Consider the following 22,453-nt stretch of genomic DNA (forward strand, 5'->3'; position numbering starts at 1 on the left):
GGAGTGTGCCAATGTGTAGACCATGCCACAGAGTACATACTAACATGGAGGCCTTACAGAGCTCTACTCATTATCATTAGCGCTAGACCCTGATATTGTTATTGCAACATTTCTAATATTATTATTTTTTAAGTAATGCAACCTGAATGAAAAGCCATAATCCAGATTAAATCAATGTCAAGACACATTTTACATTGCAGAATCAAAATTCACATGTAGTCTCCTTAGTTAAATGAAATACACAATTGGAGCAAAAGTTAACAAGATTGGTTAAAATGAAAATATAATCTTTATTGCAATAATATGGTGTATTCCGCTCAATTAGCACAGAAGATTACTCTAAAATATGGCTAAGATATTTGAAAGTTGAAAGTATCAAACAGATTTAATCATTCATATTTAAATAGACTTCATTGTGTTTTGGTACTTTGGTGAACAAACATAGATAATGATAGAAAGTACAATTATTTCCAATGGAATGCTGTGGGGATTTATCTTGCACACAGATTGTCTGTTATATTAACCAGATACTCATGTGTCACGCAGAGTACAATTATTTCCAATGGGTTTATCTTCTCGATCTAACAAATGGAAATACATTTCTTTAAAAATGGAAATACAATTATTTCCAATGGAATGCTGTGTTTATCTTGCACACAGATTGTCTGTTATATTAACCAGATACTCATGTGTACGCTCTAACAAATGGAAATACATTTCTTTAAAAATGGAAGGCAGTCAAGAGTAGGCCAAATCAGGTGGGTCCATTCTAGCCAATGAGATGGCTGATATGCATGTGAACGACAGACACAACTCTGATATAAAGGTTTTTTTAATCAAAGTTGTCAGGATGTCACGCATCCTAATTATATCAGTACACTAGTAACAACCTAAGCATTACGAAACGTATAATCGATTGAATAAGTCACACCAAGCAAATAAACCATTACATGTTTATTAACCAAATTCAACATTCTCATTGACCACCCTGGAAAACAACATTGAGTCCCCTGACGCTTATGATGACTTTATGCAATTGCACCGTCCGCAATCGCAGGGCTCTCCAGAGGGTGATGCGGTCAGCCTAGCGAATCACCGGGGGCACACTGCCTTCCCTCCAGGACATCTACAGCACCCGGTGTCACAGGAAGGCCAAGAAGATCATCAAGGACCTCAGCCACCCGAGACACGGCCTGTTCATCACACTACAGCTACAACCCCGCAGCCCCTGCGAGGCAGGGGGGTTGGGGGCCCCCAGAGCCCATGCAGGGGTGTGTGGTACACCAGTGGTAGTTCGGTGAATAGGCTGTGGCTCAGGTTCGCTGCATCTACGATAACATCTGCAAATATGTGTACATGACCAATAAATTTTGATTTGATTACAAAAACTCCTCCCTTGGTGAGCTTAAAAAAAAAAAAAAGCCACTTGCTGGAGAAGCCGAATTTTGGTTCCTGTTATCGCCTCTTCCTCTCTGCCTTTCAGCATTGAGTTGCAGAGGCAGTTGCAGTGCATTCTGTGTTCTGTGGACCATAAGGATCTATCCAACGTATGCATCAAATTGTAAGCGTAGAGTTAACAGAAATAGTAGCAAAAGGTGAATGTTGAACTTCTGTTGCACACATATCCAATAACAATTTTGGATTACATAATGAAAAAAGTTTGACTTCAGAATTTATTAGGCAGCATTGATGCAATTATGCTGTTGGTCTGATCGAAGCGTGACTTGTAGAGACTGGCGAGGGAGATCAACAAGCCTTTACTATTCTGCTAGCGTCACTTTTCTATGGTAATGAGGAAACCTTCAAAATGAAAGCCAGCATTTCAAAACATTGCAGGGTGGATAACACATTAAAAAACAATATTACATTATAATCCATTTAGATTTTCATTGTGCTTAATAGCAAATGCAAAAAGGAATTTATGGAGAATTTAAGGAATTGTAAGACCACTTGAGAAATATAATGTTCAGACTGGTATGTTGACAATATTGGAGTTAATTGGGAAAAACATGTTTTATTTGTGCCCATATAAGTGGGGTTGGGAGTACACAGTAGGGTCTCTAGAATCTTTATATTGTGTCATTTAATGGGGCACTGAATAATATGGAGTGTTGCTGGCCTTTATCTAGACCCATTCCATAGGACACAATCTAAATCACTGCATATAAAATATATATTGGCTTATTGTAATGAATTTCCTCTTCTTCCGTTTCGCCTCTCCTCCTCGGATCAGAGGACCAATACGCGGCGTGGTAATTGTCCATGGTTCCTTTTAATGCGTTATGGTACACATGAACAACTGACTACAAAAAACAAGAAATGTGAAAACAGTCCTATCTGGTGCAAAGACAGAGACAGGAACAATCACCCACAAACACAGTGAAACCCAGGCTACCTAAGTATGATTCTCAATCAGAGACAACTAATGACACCTGCCTCTGATTGAGAACCATACTAGGCCGAAACATAGAAATTCCCAAAACCTAGAAAAACAAACATAGACTGCCCACCCAACTCACACCCTGACCATACTAACTAAATACAAAACACAGGAAATAAAGGTCAGAACGTGACACTTATAGTGAAAAAAACATGATTTGTGCCCATGTAAAAGTGGGATTGGATGTACTCCCCCCAAAGGTGCGGACTCCGGCCGCAAAACCTTGACCTATAGGGGAGGGTCTGGGTGGGCGTCTGTCCGCAGTGGCGGTTCTGGCGCGGGACGCGGACCCCACTTCACCATTGTCTTAGTCTGCCTTATTGTCCGCCTCCGTGGCTTTCTCACCATGGCAACCCCTCTCAATGACCCCACTGGACAGAGGGGCAGGGGCTCTGGCGCCTCTGGGCTGAGGGGCTCTGGCGCCTCTGGGCTGAGGGGCTCTGGCGCCTCTGGGCTGAGGGAGCTCTGGCGCCTCTGGGCTGAGGGGCTCTGGCGCCGGACAGGCGGGACGCTCCGGCAGCGGCGCCGGACAGGCGGGACGCTCCGGCAGCGGCGCCGGACAGGCGGGACGCTCCGGCAGCGGCGCCGGACAGGCGGGAGCACCTGCAGGGAGGAGACAGAGACAGCCTGGTGCGTGGAGCTGCCACAGGAGGCAGCGGCGCCGGACAGGCGGGAGGCTCCGGCAGCGGCGCCGGACAGGCGGGAGGCTCCGGCAGCGGCGCCGGACAGGCGGGAGGCTCCGGCAGCGGCGCCGGACAGGCGGGAGGCTCCGGCAGCGGCGCCCGGACAGGCGGGAGGCTCCGGACAGGCGGGAGCACCTGCAGGGAGGAGACAGAGAGACAGCCTGGTGCGTGGAGCTGCCACAGGAGGCAGCGGCGCCGGACAGGCGGGAGGCTCCGGCAGCGGCGCCGGACAGGCGGGAGCACCTGCAGGGAGGAGACAGAGACAGCCTGGTGCGTGGAGCTGCCACAGGAACCACCAGGCTGGGGAGACCTTCAGGAGGCTTGGTGTTAGGAGGAGCCTGAAAGACCGGGCTGTGGGGGAGCACTGGAGCTCTGGTGCGCAACCTTGGCACCACTTCCCCAGGCTGGACAACTACTCTAGCCCGGACCCTCCAGAGTGCAGGCACAGGTTGAACCGGGCTGTGGGTAAGCACGGGAGATCTAGTGCTTACTACACACACCTCTCCCTTAGGCTCCACTCCCACAGTTGCCCGGCACGAGCGGAGCGCAGGCAGAGGACGCACTGCACCCTCCCAGCGCCCCGGAGACACAGCACGCAGAGCCGGCACAGGATAACCTGGACCAAAACTGCGTACCGGCGACCAGACCCGCTGAGCAGGCACCATACGCCCTGGCTCAATGCCCACACTCGCATGGCACTTTCGGGGGGCTGCCCTATAGCGCACCGGGCTATGGACACGCACTGGCGACACCGTGCGCTTAACCGCATAACACGGTGCCTGACCAGTAATGCGCTGCTTATAATAAGCACGAGGCGTGAGCTCAGGTCTGCTACCTGGCTTAGTACCACACCTCGTGTGCCCCCCCCCAAATTTTTTTTGGGGCTGCCTCTCGTACCTGTCGCACTGCCGTGCTGGCTCCTCATATTGCCGCTGCTCAGCTCTCGCTGCCTCCAGCTCTGCTTTGGGGCGGCGATTTTCCCCAGCCTGTGCCCAGGGTCCCTCTCCGTTCAGTATCTCCTCCCATGTCCAGGAGTCCTGTGATGCTGGCCTCTGTTGTTGATGCTGCTGCTGCTGTCGTCGCTGCTGTTTACCACGCCGCTTGGTCCGATTTTGGTGGGTGATTCTGTAATGAATTTCCTCCTCTTCTTCCGAAGAGGAGAGGCGAAACGGATCAGAGGACCAATACGCGGCGTGGTAATTGTCCATGGTTCCTTTTAATGCGTTAAGGTAAACATGAACAACTGACTACAAGAAATGTAAAAACTCAAAACAGTCCTATCTGGTGCAAAGACAGAGACAGGAACAATCACCCACAACCACACAGTGAAACCCAGGCTACCTAAGTATGATTCTCAATCAGAGACAAGTAATGACACCTGCCTCTGATTGAGAACCATACTAGGCCGAAACATAGAAATTCCCAAAACCTAGAAAAAACAAACATAGACTGCCCACCCAACTCACGCCCTGACCATACTAACTAAATACAAAACACAGGAAATAAAGGTCAGAACGTGACACTTATAGTGAAAAAAACATGATTTGTGCCCATGTAAAAGTGGGATTGGATGTACTCAGTAGGGTCTGTATAATCAATATATGGTGTTATTTCATGGGGCACTGAATAATAAGCCAGTACAAAAGATAATTTGAGGATAAACAACTTCCAATTCAGAAATACCTGTCATTACAGTATCTGGCAATGCATGGGGGTTGTTGTGGTGGATGTGACACTATACTATGAATTTTCTCATCAATGCCCCCATTTTACAGTCAGGTGGTAGTAATTGTGGTGTTTATGTGTGCTTGTTTTCTAAAGCAGTCAATGTGAATATGCTTTGTCATAATGGCATACAAGACTATGTTTTACATTAGTTATCAGACAGGAAATGTCTTTATTCATAGAAGTTAAGGTTTTAAGCTTTAAGAATATAACAGACACATGTAATGTATTTTAAACTGTACATAAAATACCTTTGCTGACCTTGATAGATAATCATCACAATATAACATGAAAATAATATTGTCTTTGTTATTGTTTTTGAAATATAGTTAATAGGCGTATGCCTGTACTCTACACAATAGCTTTGAACATACCAGTATTGGTGTAAACCTTCTAAAGAAATGCTGGTATAAATGATTGGTTGCAATGCTGTATAAAACAGTTATACTACACTAGAGTGAGATTTTTTTCCCGATATTCCCAAAGTTTAGAATGTCTTTGGAGGGGAACCTTACAAGATATAAATCTCAGTAACAGTTAAACATCTTAGGCTTGTGTGTGGCTGCTCGGCCATAGAAATCCATTTAATGAAGCTCCTGACCAACAGTTACTGTGCTGACCTTGCTTCAAGAGGCAGCTAGGAACTCTGTAGTGAGTGTTGCAAACGAGGACAGATGATTTTTACGCACTACGCGCTTCAGCACTCCATGAGCTTGTGTACCACTTTGCGGCTGAGTCGTTGTTGCTCCTAGATGTTTCCACTTCACAATAACAGCACTTACAATTGACTAGGGCAGCTCTAGCAGGGCAGAAATGTGACAAACTGACTTGTTGGCAAGTTGGCATCCTATGACGATGCCACGTTAAAAGTCACTGAGCTCTTCAGTAAGGCCATTCTTATTCCAATGTTTGTCTATGGAGATTGCATGTCTGTGTGCTGGATTTTATACACCTGTCAGCAACAGATGTGGCTGAAATAGCCAAATCCACCAAATTGAAGGGGTTTATTTCTGTGTTTTTTATTTAGCTAGGCAAGTCAGTTAAGAACAAATTCTTATTTTCAATGACAGCCTAGGACCAGTGGGTTAACTGCCTTGTTCAGGGGCAGAACAACAGATTTGTATCTTGTCAACTCGGGGATTCGATCTTGCAACCTTTCAGTTATAAGAGCACACATGACTGTAAGTCGCTTTGGATAAAAGCGTCTGCTAAATGGCATATATTATTATTATTATAAGTCCAACACTCTAACCACTACTAACCACTAACCACTATCCCTGCCGTTGGGATAGCATTTTGCTCTGGAGCCTGCAGCCTCGCTGGCTTGGTCAGAGGCTGTCGAAGGGCCTAATTAGCCCATACACATGCAATAATTTTCACTCCCTCAGCTTTGGGACATTTGTGCAAATGGTGGGGGCATGTGAACAAGCAAATGGAGGCCCGAAGTGCCTGAGGAAGGAGAAGGGGGTAATTTGGGTCTCAAGCCTAAATTCTCTTACTTTTACTTTGGTTTAAGAATGTTTCATTTTCATTAACTCGAAAGTTATTAAGACTGCAAAACCACTTTTGGTGAGTGAACCAACCCTCTTTATCACACACATCATAAATTGATTATGGATGGGGGAAAGAGCAATCATATAAACTGTGAGGCAATAAGGTCAAACATATACTGACAGAAGTAACATTTCAAAGAAATGTATAAAAGAATGCATTAACTGTCAAGCAACACTCATCTTCTCTCCGTTGTCGCAAGCAGGGTTGTATTAGTGATGTCTCTGAGCTTTGATGAGGAGGCGCATCTGACTCCTCCTTGACACATCATGTCTTCATCTGGATGCTCAGGAATAGTCTGGACTTTTGGTACCTGCAATACCATGTGTAAATATACTGTAGGTCAAAACCATTGGTAGAAATGTGAAAATATGAATTAATGAAAATTGTAATGCCATAGAGATCCTATTAATCTACTAGAGGGGCTTTGTCATACACCCTCAAAGTTCTAGAATGGAGTGAAACTGGCAGCCGTATTGGTCAGGGAGATATCCAAACCAGTCTAATTGGAATGAATGGCAGTGGAGGCATAATCCAGATTTTACTAATGCAGGGAGGAAACAAGTAAGGCGTGCCAGAAAGTATGTCATATAATTATTGACACCCTAAAATATTGTCATATAATTATGAATAGAGTTCATACAGGTTTTATACCAATGTTCTGTATAAATAGCCTTTCTAATATACGTAAACAGGCCATAAATGTTTTTTTTGGAACACTTTGAGTGCTACTATACATTATATTTACAAAAGTATGTGGACACCCCTTCAAATTGCTGACAGGTGTATAAAATCGAGCACAGAGCCATGAAATCTCCATAGACAAACATTGGCAGTAGAATGGCCTCACTGAAGAGCTCAGTGACTTTCAACTTGGCACTGTCATAGGATGCCACTTTCCAACTAGTTAGTTCGTAAAATTTCTGCCCTGCTAGAGCTGTCCCAGTCAACTTTAAGTGCTGTTATTGTGAAGTGGAAACGTCTAGGAGCAACACAAGTAGGACACACAAGCTCACAGAACAGGACCGCCAAGTGCTGAAGCGCGTCGTGTGTAAAAATCGTCTGTCCTCGGTTGCAACACTTACTACGGAGTTCCAAACTGCCTCTGGAAGCAACGTCAGCACAATAACTGTTCATCAGGAGCTTCATGAATTGGGTTTCCATTTCCATCCTTGGCCGAGCAGCCTCACACAAGCCTAAGATCACCATGCGCAATGCCAAACATCGTCTGGAGTGATGTAAAGCTCACCGCCATTGGACCCTGGAGCAGTGGAAACGCGTTCTCTGGAGGGATGAATCACGCTTCACCATCTGGCAGTCCGATGGACGAATCTGAGTTTGGCACATGCCAGGAGAACGCTATATGCCCCAATCGATAGTGCCAATTGTAAAGTTTGGTGGAGGAGGAATAATGGTCTGGAGCTGTTTTTCATGGTTTGGGGTAGACCCATTAGTTCCATTGACGGGAAATCTTAACGCAACAGCATACAATGACGTTCTAGATGATTCTGTGCTTCCAACTTTATGGCAAGAGCTTGGGGAAGGCCCTTTCCTGTTTCAGCATGACAATGCTCCCGTGCACAAAGCGAGGTCCATACAGAAATGGATTGTTGAGATCGGTGTGGAAGAACTTGACTGGCCTGCGCAGAGCCCTGACCTCAACCCCATCGAACACCTTTGGGATGAATTAGAACGCAGACTGCGAGCTAGGCCTAATCTCCCAACATCATTGACCGACCTCACTAATGCTCTTGTGGCTGAATGGAAGCAAGTCCCAGCAGTTATGTTCCAACATCTAGTGGAAAGCCTTATCAGAAGAGTGGAAACTGTTATAGCAACTCCATATTAATACCCATGATTTTGGAATGAGATGGTCCACATACTTTTGGTCATGTGGTGTATTTACAACTTGTCTAAGTCCTATCATCAACTGATTTCAGCCAGTGTATGACTGGGGGTTGACTGCATTTTTGTAAATGGAATGTTGGCATATTGGCAGTTAATTTGAAAGATTTATGGAATATTCCCTCTAAAACTGACTGGCTAGCTAGCTAAAAAATGTACAGTGCAGATAAATTCTTTAAATTAATTATTTTACACAATATCACAGCACTAGGAAACCATGGTTGACTAACTCCCTGACCAAAATGGCTGGTCTTTATGCCATCATAAGGTTCATGTCCATTCTAGTATTTTAGTAATTCCTAATTATATGCCTAATAATGCCATCTTGTCAATAATGTTCCCTCACCTGAGAAAATATCCTTTTGCATCTCCATGGACAGTCCCTTATCAATCTCAACTCCTCCTCTCTGCTCACAGTCAAAGAGTGTCCTGAAGGTACACATCCCATTAGACTATCAGAGTATGAGAAGAAGCTGGAATTCATCAACTCATTCATACGGGGGTTTAGGTAGGCAGGCTGCACCTGTGCTATGCGTGTCTAGGTGAGTATACACAGCCAAAGGGTGAGTGTCTCTAGGCCTACTCAGTTGTTTGCCCACTCTGTGACGCCATAGTAAGAATGGAGAAATCGACAGAACCTTCCGTTTAATACAATTCAATTTAATAGAAAGATAAATACATGTTTGTTGTAGGCAGATTGCATTACCGTGTCTCATTTGTTTGTGCGTAACAGTGTGAACGTTTTGTAATACAACGTGTGCGTATTAGTGTGAATAATTTCGTTTTATCAATAATTTATTATTGTCACTTTCTATTAAAACTCTTATTCTGATAATACCAACTGTAACTATTTGCCTATTAAAAATGGATTATAAAGGCTTTGTTATATAGTCAATGGAAAGGTCCCAAGGCTATCCAAACGGATTACCAGCATATAGGCAGACTTTTATCAATGACAAAATGTAATACCAATGGAAACAAGGTATTTGATTTATAATATCTGGAGCACAGAATAATGATTGTTTTCCACCCACTTAATCTTTACAGTAATGAGCATTCAATTAACCAATGGCTTTTCCAAGGTTTAGTCGAATGTTGCCTCAGGCGATTTTGCATCATTTCTCTCCACCTTCTAATAACAATCCGATTCCAGTGCATTTGCGGAGAATACAAAAGGCCTACGACTCTCCTGGAAGCTCATGGTCAATTCTGCCTTGTGACATAACAGTGGGCTGATTAGAACTCACCGCGGATTTTTGTCTTGACTACTGACTGCACATGCAGACCCAGCTAATTGGGTGAAATATTTAATAGTTCATAAAACCTAATAAAATGTTGCCAAATAAGTATATGTTGCAATATTTAAAATGCATAGTCCGTTTTTGTCAAAAGAGTTCCATTCCATAGTAAGCTACTTTAATAGATGAATTACCTGCCCGTACCACCATGCAGTGCCAGTCCAAGTAAATTACCCTTTTGACACTAGGGCAACATTTACGCTTGGCCCGGATACAGTAGTGCACCCTCTGACATGACCTCAACCTCAGCTCTCCATCATCCATCGTTATTAGGTTTCAACCCCCAAAGAACATTAATTAAACCCAGCTTGCTCATACATGCTGCTGAGAGAGCGCGGATTGCGTGCACGATTTGCAAACCTTTCCATTGTAGAAAAAGAAAGACGTTTGTTTCGACATTCTAATTTAGGTCACCACCAATGCCTTTTGTGGAATCTAAAAGATGTCAAATCTCTTGGGTTGCAAGAATCACGCCATCCTTTTTACCATGGAAAGCGCGAGAATAACCTCCTCCTTGCTTGCAGCGTCACCAAAATTAAATCTCGATTATTTTTTTAATGAAAAGGGGGACGGGAAGGTAACTTGCGGTCAACGCACCGCAGAGTAGCCTAGGCTGGCAGCAATAGTTCACCCCATCCTATTAACCCTATCGGTTCTGCTTTCTTTGATTATTCGCCTATAAATAAATTGAATGCGTATAAGAGACAAAGACACAAGCAAAAATGTGCCTTGTTAATATACTTTCCTGTAGTTATTGTCTCATTTGGATGTAACAAAATTCAGGCACAAGTAGACTGATTCTTTTCGTGTTGAACTTCTAGTAATTGTAGATTAGCCTTGTTTTTATGTTTAAATGACTAAACATCAATCTACGCACATTCTGAAATTAGACTGACCACACAGTCTCAATGAATTCTGTTGAAATAATGGAAAGTGTTTAATCGTCCAGGGGGTACATTTTATGTGTCAGACCCCTCCCATTACTGTCAGTCAATGTCAGACCCCTCCCATTACTGTCAGTCATTGTATTAATAATCGCGCCACTAGAAGTGTCATTATAAAGCCGGTTTTGGCGAGAGCCCGGGAACAGTAGTGGTGCTCTCTCTGTGCGCGTGGTGCTGAAAGTGCCATCTGAAGTAATGTGGTATTTTTTTTCTTTCTGTCTTATCTGGACAGAAACTTTGTCAAAGGAGAATTCCCCAATTATTCCCTAGATGCAGAGAAACAAAGTAAAGATGTGTTTTTCATGCTCAACAGCACATTCTGTGCCAAAATGTCAGACATGGGGGGAAATTGCTTTTACCAAGTGTCAGACGGAATTGAGGAGGTGCGCTCCGTGCGTGACCCGGCAGGTAAACTGGTGGATTGCTCAGTAACCATCAACCAGATGCAGGTGAAGTCGTTCATGCATGTGTGCAGATTAGGACTGAAGCACCAGAGAAATAACCCAGGAGATATGGAGTTTAGTTTTACAGACATGGCAGAAGCCAAATACAACTGTCAAGCGTTCCAAAGGACATCAAAGCGCACGACGGCCACCACGGAGAGGATAGCCGCGCCAACAGCACATACACCGAAGGAGACGAGAGAGAATTCTGTCCAGGAGGATGGCAAGCAGGTGATACGGAGATTCAAGCGAGGATTCACTTATCCTGGAACCCTGTGGTGTGGAGCTGGCAACATGGCTGATAATTACGACCATTTGGGTAGGTTGCGTGAAGTTTGATATTATTCTGTATTCTAGATGCATGATGAACTATTCTGAACTCATTTAGCCATTCAACTGTTTCTCTGATGTTGGTTTGTTGTGTTTTTCAATATACACTCTCTATTTGTAGGAGAGTTCACAGCGACTGACAGTTGTTGCCGCGTTCATGACTTCTGCCCCTACGTCATCCATGCGTTTTCCTCAAAGTACGGCTATACCAATTTCAAGTGGCATCCTCTTAGTCACTGTGACTGCGATAATGCGTGAGTTACCTACACTATAGTTGGAACGCCTTTTTTTGTTTATGAGCTTCATACACTTGAATAATTATGTTAGACAGTTAAAAGGCTGAAACCAATTATATGATGTACTGACTGTCAAACCATCCAAACAGGTTACAGTAAGCTGCTGGAGTGGCACATTTTCTCTTTGTCACACTGTATGTGCAGGTTGAAGGAGTGTCTGAGGAAAGTCAATGACACCTCCTCCAGGGTGGTTGGTCAGGCTTTCTTCAATGTCATTGAGGTGCCCTGTTTCCAGTTCATATATGAAGAGCAATGTGTGGAGCGCCACTGGTATGGCGTGTAAGTACAGTATTTACTGTAGATTCCAATAATGCAGCTTACAAATCAAATAAAAGTTTATTGTTCAGATACACAGATTTGCCGGTGTTATGGCAAGGTGCAGTGAAATGCTTATGTTACTAGCGCTAACATGCCGACCAGACTGGGCACGTGCGCGATCGTCGCAAAATAAATGTAGAAATCCATGTTATTTAATTATTGCACCCACACTGCTCTGCGATGCCAAGGGCTAAAATAGAACTCCTTTCTATTTCTATTTCTGAAAGTCCTGCCTCTCCCATCTCCTCATTGGTTTATAGACGCAGGTACCCACGTGCCATTTCCTCATTGGTTATACCCACGTGGGCGATTGAAAGTCGAAATGTTTTGCCGGTAGTCGTGGTAAAAGGGTAAGTTAGATGTCAATCACCATGTAAGTTCAAAGATAAAAAAGCTTGGAAGGAGGAGCGATGACTAGAAACGATTCGGCTAGCTAATTAACGTTAGCTAGCAAGTGTAAGCTAACAAGCTAAATTGCCATACATGTTTAATGCTTTTCGACCTGTTCCCAAATTAATGTCATTGGTTCAGAGTTTGTTTTGATATTTTAACCTGCCTGTCATGATCGCGTTTGGTGTGGGGGGGCAGAATACATTTATGCACGATAACGCACGACCTCGCACGCACGCAGCCAGTTTGGCTTCCGTGTAACAGTGAACTAGAATGTCTTGCAAATACAATTCAAATAATTTTAAAAATCAAACAAGAAATAACAATCCAAGCATTTTTAAGTGGCTTTGAAGTACACTACAGGGAGCACATCTTAAACCTCTCTCCATCTCTGTTATCCACACAGGTGTAAAAAGTATGACAAGCTCCTGGTTGCAGTGCCCAGAGAGTCCATCCTGTATGATTTCGGAGGCATTGACGTTATTGATGTGCTGACTGTGGCTCCTCTGGTACAGAAAGAGACAAAGAAAACAGGCATAGAGCAGGACAATCCTGAAAGCACAACACAGTCCACTGTGTCCGGCTCCCAGACCACTGGCCCCGAGGAGCCCTCTCTCAGCAACATGGTCACCGCAGCTGAAGACTTCATCAAATTTCTGGCCACCGTCTCCACCTCTCAGGGCTCGGCTACAGACACCACCAAAGGAGAGACACAGACCTCAGAGAAGAAGAAGAGGAAGAACACTGCAGGGAAAAATAAGAAAAATAACAAGAAGAGGAAAGGGAAAGGAAAAGGGAGAAAGAGGAAGCAGAAAATCCACTCAGTCTCAAAAGGAGCAGAGGAAGGGACAATGGTTAGTCCTACCAAAGCAGCAGAAGCTGTCGACAAGAGTAACTTTGTGAATGGGCCTGAGAATGTTGACCAGTTGAACAGAAATGTCAACCGTTTCAGTGATGGTGAAGTAGATCGTGGAGGGAAAGAGGAGCTTTCTAATGATGTCATGAGAGATGAACCACATGTAGATGAAGAAAGTGTTGCAGATGCCTCTGTCACCTCAGTCACTGCTGTCAAGAAGGAGCAGACAATGCTGGAAATCCCGGCTCTGATGGATCCCACAGAAGCAGCGTCTCTCTCTGCAACCACTGGCACACCCATTGTGACCACACAGAAAACCAAAAGGAAGAGATCAAGAAAGGGGGAAGGGAGGAAAAAACAGAGCAACGTAACGCCAACTGTCACCCCTAAAGGAGTTGCACACCATACCACCATTACACAGGTCCTCCCAACTTCCACAGCAGAGAGCTCTGGCACCCCGACCGTCACTACCAGCACTGCCATAATCTCTGCAGATCAGTCTGTGCAACAAAGGTTAGAGAACCACAGTGAAAAGGGCCCTGTTACGACTACTGCCGGCACCCCCATTGTGACTTTTCTCAAAAGCAAAAGGCACAGGTCAAAGGAGAGAAAGGAAAGAAATAAAAGGAGGAAAATCACTTCCACTCTTCTCATGGTGGCTGTTACTTTCAGAAACCTCACTGAAGAGGATTTTGCAGTGATCACTACTGAGAGCACAAGTGCTCCAGCCGTCACCACCATCACTACTGTTAGCACTGCAGGGCAGCCAGTGTCACACAGACCAGAAAGTCACAATGAGAAGAGGTCCAATACCACTACGACTGTAAGCTCGACTTTGAGTGAGACCAAAAGGCACAGGCCGAAAGAGAGAGAGGGAAGAAAGATGAGGGGGAAAATCATACCACCTCTTTTGGCTGCGGGAACATCTCTGCAGAATCCCACTGAAGATGCCCTTCGTACAGTCACTACTGGCAGCACTGGTGTACTGAACATCCCCACAACCACCACTGTAGTCGCTGCAGAGCAGGCAGAGACACTAGCACCACAGAGCATAGGGAGTCACAGTGAAAAGGGACTTCTCACCACAACAGCCAGCGTCCCCGTTGTGACTGGGAGAAGACAACGCTCAAAAGAGAGGGAGGGTAGAAATAAAAGTAAAAAAGAGGCCATAACCACTGTTGTCAAGGATGAGGTTCCCATCCACAATGAGAATGAAACTAAATTTGAAGAAATAATGACAAGTATAAGTCTGACACCCTCCGTGTCAGCAATTTCATCCAAAGTTGACGAAGTAGGAGAGTTGAATCTACAGGAATCTGAGAACTACAGAGAACAGGCCCTCTTCCCTGTGCAGACCAGCACACCCACTGTAAGTCCAATAAATTCCACTGTCCAGAAAATAGGAGAGAGACTAGGTAGAAAGAAAAGGAGAAAACCACCACAATAAGACTCATACTAACAATATTTCTAGTATAGATTTAAAAAATGCAATGAAGTCCTAGATGACTAACCTAGCTCTTGACTATCAGAAAAACCTGCTATGCAGACTCAGACATAGGTGTATTATGTGTTAGTCGTCATCTTGTGTGTTTTGTCAAATCAACATTTGTGCCACTATTCAATAGGAATTGTAACAAGTGCATGAAGGATCAGGATAATGTTTTGTAATAATATATATGCATTTAAACACCAATGATTAATAAACATAGTGGAAAGAAGCATATATTGAGTGCAATGAATTCTAAAAGTGATGATTTCATTAATAACACATTCCCTTTTGTACATGTAGGCATATACTGTACTGTACTCCCAAGACAGCAGCGAATATTTAATAAGGAAGAAATTAAAGAATTCCAAGTTCAGGGAGTTTGCCATTTCATCTGATTACCCGTAAACTGCTTACTTGTACTTTTCTGCAAACAATGCTTGCCATACTGTATACACAGACAGGCTCCAAGCCAAGAAAGCTGAGCCTTCTTCCAGGTTTAAATACTATTTCCTTTGTTCTGTGTGGGACTTTGGACCTCTAGTCTCTTCCAATGCGATATAAGGCATTTGATGAAAGGGGTCACATTCTTCAAAAAGGATTACGTGCTCACTGTGAACTCTATTCTCCCCACCTAAATTAGGGTTGTAAAGAGCCTGTAACACTGAGGCTCAAATCCCTCAGCTGATTCTCACATGCTACTCTGAGGAGTTTTACAGAATGAGATTGACATATTATACTGTAGCTTACTTTACAGACACATATGTTTAGAATAACTTCTGTAATTATGTCCAGCATTTTATGGAAGGTGCACATCCTTTTTTGGTATTTCACACTTAAATAAAAGAACATAAACAGCGTTAGGCTTTCAAACATGCCATTTCTGTTTCTGTTGTTTGTTTCTTGTCTGTTGTTTCTTGATTTAATTGAGCTAATTTACAATAAATTGCCAGGATATGTTACAGACTGAATCACCAGTTAGGGTAATAGTAAAACTGTTGGAGACTTCAGGAAGCAGTGACTGGTATTCAAAGCTTAATAACAAAGGGGACTTTGATGCTACTGATGGTGTTCCAGACTGGGACTAGACCCAAGCATTCAGACCAGCTTGGTTTGGGGGGGGGGGGGCAGAATGTTTAAGCAGTACTGGCAACGTAGTAGGCTAGTTGGATCTGAGACAGTATAATAATTTCTCACCTCATACCACATAATATTAAATCATCTGCATTGTCTGTTTTTTTCAATGGTCTTTTGAATGGAATCATACTGTATTTTGTATGGTCTGACTACTTGTGAGTAACAATTGTTCTCAGTTGGCAAAGAAACAAGAGGGTCTTCTGTATTAAACATTTTTTTATGAAGGAAAGGCATTCAACAATGCTAACATACAGCTTTAATTCGTACTGCAGGCTGGCACTGATAGAGCTCTTCTTTGTTATGGCCTCATTTTGTTAATGGATTACATGAGAACATGATCAATACTGAAACTGACTGACACTTCTTACATGACTTTAATTCAACTACAGGAAGTGAATTTGATAGGTTTAAAATACATTCATATGGATTAAATGTTGATAGAGGATAACATTTAAGTGTACTGTATATTACAGGACAGTAGCTGTAATGTGAATATGCTGATGTAGCACAGTAAGCACAGACCACAGTCGGCAATGCATTTAAAAATGCTAAAAACATTCAAAGTAAAAAAAATAATACAATTAGTAAAAGTGCTTGAGGTCCTATACCTATATTTTGTTCAACACGTCCAAGTAAATACTGTCAATGTTCTTCATTGTGTTACACAGACTAGACATGAAGCTTGTATAGCCACTGTAGGCTAAAACCTATAACCAGTCGAGCTCTCATGCAATACACTAAGCAGCAACTTCATATGAATCCAGAAACTAACAAGATAGCTATTAAAATGGCCTAAGACCCATGTGACAAAGATAAAATAGTATACAGTAGATATAATATACATGGTACTAGAAATTGCCTTTTAAAACCCCTATTGAGAGATGGTTAATATTCATATAGCATGTTACATTAACCTCGGTTGTGATTCAGAAATACATAGTTTTCATTGGTTTTTGTTGCATCACATGCATTTGAAGTTAATACGCTTAAAACCTGGTTTAAAGAAGGCATGCAGTTGTCATTGTTCCCAGTACATTCCACAAAAATTGCAAGTGAGGAACAGTGCTACCAAAGAAGTGATAGTCAACATTTACAACCATCTTCTTTAGGTGAATTTGAAACAAACCACTGTTATCAAATACATTTTCCATGTGCAATTCAGTCATCCATGTTGGTCACCATCATCTTATCCTTCAATCTGACCAACTGAATCAGTGAAGTGTATGCAGTATTATACAGTATAATGAGTCCAGTTCATATACAGTACAGTAGGGGTGAGTAACAGTGGGATCGGGAGAAGGAAAGTCTACTCTGGACCTAGCGATCCATCTCATCCAGCAGCGGTGTGGCGTCTCCAGCGAGAGACATGGGCGTGCTCTCAATCATGGGGCTGGGAGAAGGTCGTGGGGTCATTCTGGGCCTCGTCTTCTTGCGCTCTGCCTCTTTCTCCTGGAGCCACTGCTCGGCCATCTTGCCCCAGTCCACTGCTGTGTGGGAAGTTGCCCTGAGGGTTGGGAGCATGGAGAGAAGATAACTCACTATTTACTTACTCACTCGCAATCTAGCAGTTGTATGCTTCCTGAATAATTAGAGTTAAGTTATCTGCGGTTGGAAACTTCCGTAAGAAATCCTCTCTAAGTGCCCAGCTACATACATGAACCATAGTCTCTCCATTTGAATTACCCAAATTGAAATAGTTTCTCTATTTGGATAATTCTGTCTAAGAGTTAGTTTTGAGAAGTGACTTACTTTGGTGTTGGTGTCCTGTGGTGGCGGGAAGAGGATGATGATGTTGGTGTGGAGGAGGAAGGGCGGTGTCCATGTCCTTGTGACCCGTGTGAGGACTGGGGAGTGCTGCTGGGGTATTGGGGTGTGGTGATAGTCTGCTGCTGGCTAGGGGTGGGGGTGGTGTATGAATAGCTTGGCGTCAGAAGGGGAGTAGCAATGGGCTGCTGAGCTGGTGTGGCAAACACCTGGGACAGAAAAAAGAAGGGCTCATGTTGAACAGAAACATGAAAAACTGATAGAGATTTGTGATGACATTCATATATACAGTAAGCGTCTGTGTATTCCAAACGTACGTGATAGGCGCTGCTGCTGCCCCCCCCACCGCTGTTGTCCCCAGTGTAGCCGTACTGGCTGGATGCCCAACCGGCAGGTGTGGTGTTGGGGTTCTGGCCCTGGCCCGTTACAGCGGCAATGGCACTGAACATCTGAGAGGTCATGTTTTGAGGGAGGGCGTTCACTGCACGAGTCAGATCTGAGTGACAGAGACATAGGGCATACACAACACATGCAACTTTATACATTTGGAGAAGATTAAACAGAGAAACGGCTTCTTAAAAGTTCTTAAAATGTTGATGATTCCAACCGTAGGATGCATGAAATGATAAAAACCAATTGAGGTAACATATAGTATATTATAGCCATAGAGATCCTGGTGAGTAAGTATACACAGTAACTGACCTAGGGCCTGGACGATACCACTATCACAATACTCGTTAGTATCATGGCAAGAAACAAAACACAAAGTGGATATAAGTTCTTTAGGAAAACAGCCCTGATGTTAGAAACAAACATCATGTTATCATCCAGAGTCACATGTATTTATTTTTCTAGCTATATCACACAATATTTTACATACAGCATGTTTTTAAAGGACCAAAGAGTAAGATCTGCTTTGTGTTTTAATTTTTGCCATGGAAAAAATATGGAGATACTAGGTATCATCCCGGCTCTAAACTGACCTGCAATGTTAATATTGGCTGGCGTGGCATTGACAGAGGCTGGGGTTCGTGTTCTACTGCTGCTGCTGGGAGTAATCCCTGTAGGAGAAATACCAGAAATCAGATAACAGAAGTGAATCTGTCATTAGAGCACGATTACCCTGGACTGTATGATTAATTGTGAGGCATTTCAAAGGCAGCATTCTGTATATGCTCTGACCTGCCACTGGATCCTGGAAATGGTCTTTGAACCATCGGAAAAGTCCATTGACTGTGGGAAAAATCTGTCCTCTGTATCTGAACCCCTCAGGTGTGACAGTCACAAACTCAACCCTGCATGCCAGAGAAAAGTCATGACATACTGATTATGACATTCTAACAATAACACTATAGTGCATTCAGAAAGTATTAAGAACCCTTGACCTTTTCCACATTTCATTCCATTACAGCCTTATTTTAAAATTGATTAAATTGTTTTTCCCTCCTCCTCCTCAATCTTCACATAATACCCCGTAATAAAATAAAAAATTCTTGCAAATTTAGAAATCCCCCTCCTTTACTCCATACTTTGTTGAAGCACCTTTGGCAGTGATTACAGCCTTGAGTCTTCTTGGGTATGATGCTACAAGCTTGGCACACCTGTATTTGGTGAGTTTCTCCCATTCTTCATGCAGATCCTCTCCAGCTCTGTCAGGTTGGATGGGGTGCGTTGCTGCACAGCTATTTTCAAGTCTCTCCAGAGATGTTCCATTGGGTTCAAGTCCGGGCTCTGGCCACTCAAGGACATTTAGAGACCCGAAGCCACTCCTGCGTTGTCTTGGATGTGTGCTTAGGGTCATTGTCCTGTTAGAAGGTGAACCTTTGCCCCAGTCTGAGGTCCTTTTAATCAAGGATCTCTCTGTACTTTGCTCCGTTCATCTTTCCATCGATCCTGACTATTCTCCCAGTCCCTGCCGCTGAAAAACAACCCCACAGCATGATGCTGCCACCCCCATGTTTCACCGTAGGGATGGTGGCAGGTTTCTTCCAGACGTTACAAGTTCAATCTTGTTTTCATCAGGCCAGAGAATCTTGTTTTTCATGGTCTGAGAGCCCTTTAGGTGCCTTTTGGCAAACTCCAAGCGGGCTGTCATGTGCCTTTTACTGAGGAGTGGCTACGTCTGGCCACTATACCATAAAGGCCTGATTGGTGGAGTGTTGCAGAGATGGTTGTCCATCTGGAAAGTTCTCCCATCTCCACAGAGGACCTCTGGAGCTCTGTCAGAGTGACCATTGGGTTCTCGGTGACCTCCCTGATCAAGGCCCTTCTCCCTCTATTGTTCAGTTTGACTGGGCAGTCAGCTCTACACTCTTGGTGGTCCAAACTTCTTCCATTTAAGAATGATGGAGGCCACTGTTTTCTTGGGGACCTTCAGTGCTGCAGACATTTTTTGGTACCCTTCCCCAGATCTGTGCCTTGACACAATCCTGTCTCTGAGCTCCATGGATAATTCCTTCCACCTCATGGCTTGGTTTTTGCTCTGACACGCACTGTCAACTGTGGGACCTTATATACTCCAATCAAGTTGAAGAAACATCTCAAGGATGATCAATGGAAACAGGATGCACCTGAGCTCAATTTTGAGTCTCATGGCAAAGGGTCTGAATACTTATGTAAATAAGGTATTTCTGTTTTCACTTTGTCATTATGGGTTATTGTGTGTAGATTGATGAAGGAAAACATTTTTTAAATCCATTTTAGAATAGGGCTGTAAATGTAACAAAATGTGGGAAAAGTCAAGGGGTCTGAATACTTTCCTATTGAACTGTACATTATGTGACATTACAACACCACATTACTGTATTTATGAAGGTTCACTGAACAGTGATGATTACTGTGGATAATGTGACAAACCCTCCTGAGCGAGTGAGAGGTAAGTAAGAGTTAATGTTTATGTTCATGTTCTGTCATGTCTCTTGTTACAAGCACCAATAATCACTATTGCTCTTGGCAGGCAACAACGGCAGAGACAAACAGGCGCTTCATGCTTCCCCAACTGTCCTGGCACACATTCTGTGTTTGGGTTTGGGTGGGGCAGTTCCATTTCAAACACAAGAGCTTTTCTATTTAGGGTGTCAATTGCACATGGAGAAAAATGAAGCCAAGCGCATCTCCAGCATTTGTATTTCTATGCAAATTCATGCATCCTATGAATGGGTGTTGATTTAAATGACAAAAGCAGTGGAAGGTGTGGTTGGCAGTCCTGAGGTAACCTTGGCTTTGCGCGGGGCTGGTAACCGAGCAGAAACTTCCCTGGCAGCTCTCTACAGCCAGACACATAGTAGGGAATGAATGTAGGCTTCTCCTTCTTGCTTTTCACCAAGACCTCCTCCATTTTCTGCAATTCAAAAAACAGGGACGGCAGCTGATGATCAATTGAAGAAAATTGAAAAGGTTTCTATCCCATCTGTCTCTTTGTATCTCTTAATCCCCCACTCTCTCAGACACACACAAACTGGCAGATACAGTAGACTGATGCACAAATAAAAACATATCCATACACAATGATGCTGTGAATTGAAAGAATGTATATCCTTGTTCCTACCTTTCGGTCTCCACCATTGCATTCTTGAAAATACTTGTGACCGAGCAGATCGCGAGCAAACGCAGCCATTGGTTGAACGTATCTGGCTGTGATTTCATCCAGATCTTCAAATTCCTGAGAAAAAGGTGACACAACCTACTAAAAAAGTGAAACACATTGGTACCGTGCGAAATGGCGCCCTATTCCCTACATCGTGCACTACTTCTGTGGATTATACAGGGAAAGGGTGCCATTTTGGATGCACATATTTTTATTCATACAGGCATATACTGCTTCATAATGAAGAAGCCTGTGAATGGAGCTGACCTCAGTGTTAATCCACAGGGTATGTCCCAGGCTGAAGGCGTTCTCCTTGCCCTCCTCTCGTACGTCAATGTGCTGGTAGATGCCATCAGCAACCTTCCAAGTAACAGTCAGGTGGTTCTCTCCCTTACTGCTGGGCCTGATGATCACATCTCCCTGGTCCATGGACTCCATCATCTTCTCTGCCTGCTTGAAGTTGATGTTATGGAACGATGGGTGGGCTATCACCCTCTTAATGTAGGCTATAGGGAGTTGAAATCTGTATTTTAGAGTTTGGTATTATATTATTAGGGTTGGTTTCCCGGACACATAGCCTTGGACTAAAAAACACTTTAAATGGAGAATCTCCAAAGAACATGCATCTTATTCTAGGACAAGGCTTAATCTATGTCCTGGAAACCGGCCCAAAAACTACTCTTACTACCATTACCACAATCAACCAATAATAAAAGATGAATCCAAAATGCCATTTATCAACTCCAGCTACAGTGCCTTGCGAAAGTATTCGGCCCCCTTGAACTTTGCGACCTTTTGCCACATTTCAGGCTTCAAACATAAAGATATAAAACTGTATTTTTTTGTGAAGAATCAACAAGTGGGACACAATCATGAAGTGGAACGACATTTATTGGATATTTCAAACTTTTTTAACAAATCAAAAACTGAAAAATTGGGCGTGCAAATTATTCAGCCCCCTTAAGTTAATACTTTGTAGCGCCACCTTTTGCTGCGATTACAGCTGTAAGTTGCTTGGGGTATGTCTCTATCAGTTTTGCACATCGAGAGACTGAACTTTTTCCCCCTTCCTCCTTGCAAAACAGCTCGAGCTCAGTGAGGTTGGATGGAGAGCATTTGTGAACAGCAGTTTTCAGTTCTTTCCAGAGATTCTCGATTGGATTCAGGTCTGGACTTTGACTTGGCCATTCTAACACCTGGATATGTTTATTTTTGAACCATTCCATTGTAGATTTTGCTTTATGTTCTGGATCATTGTCTTGTTGGAAGACAAATCTCCATCCCAGTCTCAGGTCTTTTGC

General features: G+C 43.5%; 2 protein-coding genes across 3 annotated transcripts in view; one reads left to right on the top strand and one right to left on the bottom strand.

Annotated features, from left to right (window-relative positions):
- The first annotated feature begins 10,678 nt into the window (after positions 1-10,678).
- Positions 10,679-15,543, top strand: LOC118365507 (uncharacterized). 2 transcript variants are annotated; one of them, XM_035747816.2, is made up of 4 exons: positions 10,679-11,308; positions 11,441-11,573; positions 11,760-11,894; positions 12,730-15,543. In XM_035747816.2, exons 1-4 carry the CDS (start codon positions 10,849-10,851, stop codon positions 14,624-14,626), a joined length of 2,625 nt encoding a protein of 874 aa, XP_035603709.2. In that variant the 5' UTR covers positions 10,679-10,848; the 3' UTR covers positions 14,627-15,543. The 2 variants fall into 2 exon arrangements, with proteins under 2 accessions (XP_035603709.2, XP_035603791.2); XM_035747898.2 differs by having other exon boundaries at positions 11,441-11,516.
- A 457-nt stretch (positions 15,544-16,000) lies between these two features.
- The window catches only part of LOC118365616 (transcription elongation factor SPT6-like), a 29,745-nt gene continuing 23,292 nt past the window's right edge, over positions 16,001-22,453 (bottom strand). Inside the window, exons 30-37 of the mRNA XM_052520555.1 lie at positions 21,420-21,658; positions 21,114-21,227; positions 20,782-20,906; positions 18,749-18,861; positions 18,550-18,627; positions 17,884-18,062; positions 17,552-17,775; positions 16,001-17,306 (exon numbers count right to left, since the gene is read on the bottom strand). Of these exons, the coding sequence (XP_052376515.1) occupies positions 17,120-17,306; positions 17,552-17,775; positions 17,884-18,062; positions 18,550-18,627; positions 18,749-18,861; positions 20,782-20,906; positions 21,114-21,227; positions 21,420-21,658 (1,259 nt within the window). The 3' untranslated portion in view covers positions 16,001-17,119. The remainder of the gene's footprint in view (positions 17,307-17,551; positions 17,776-17,883; positions 18,063-18,549; positions 18,628-18,748; positions 18,862-20,781; positions 20,907-21,113; positions 21,228-21,419; positions 21,659-22,453) is intronic.

This window comes from Oncorhynchus keta, chromosome 1, assembly GCF_023373465.1.
Source record: "Oncorhynchus keta strain PuntledgeMale-10-30-2019 chromosome 1, Oket_V2, whole genome shotgun sequence".
NCBI lineage: Eukaryota > Metazoa > Chordata > Actinopteri > Salmoniformes > Salmonidae > Oncorhynchus > Oncorhynchus keta.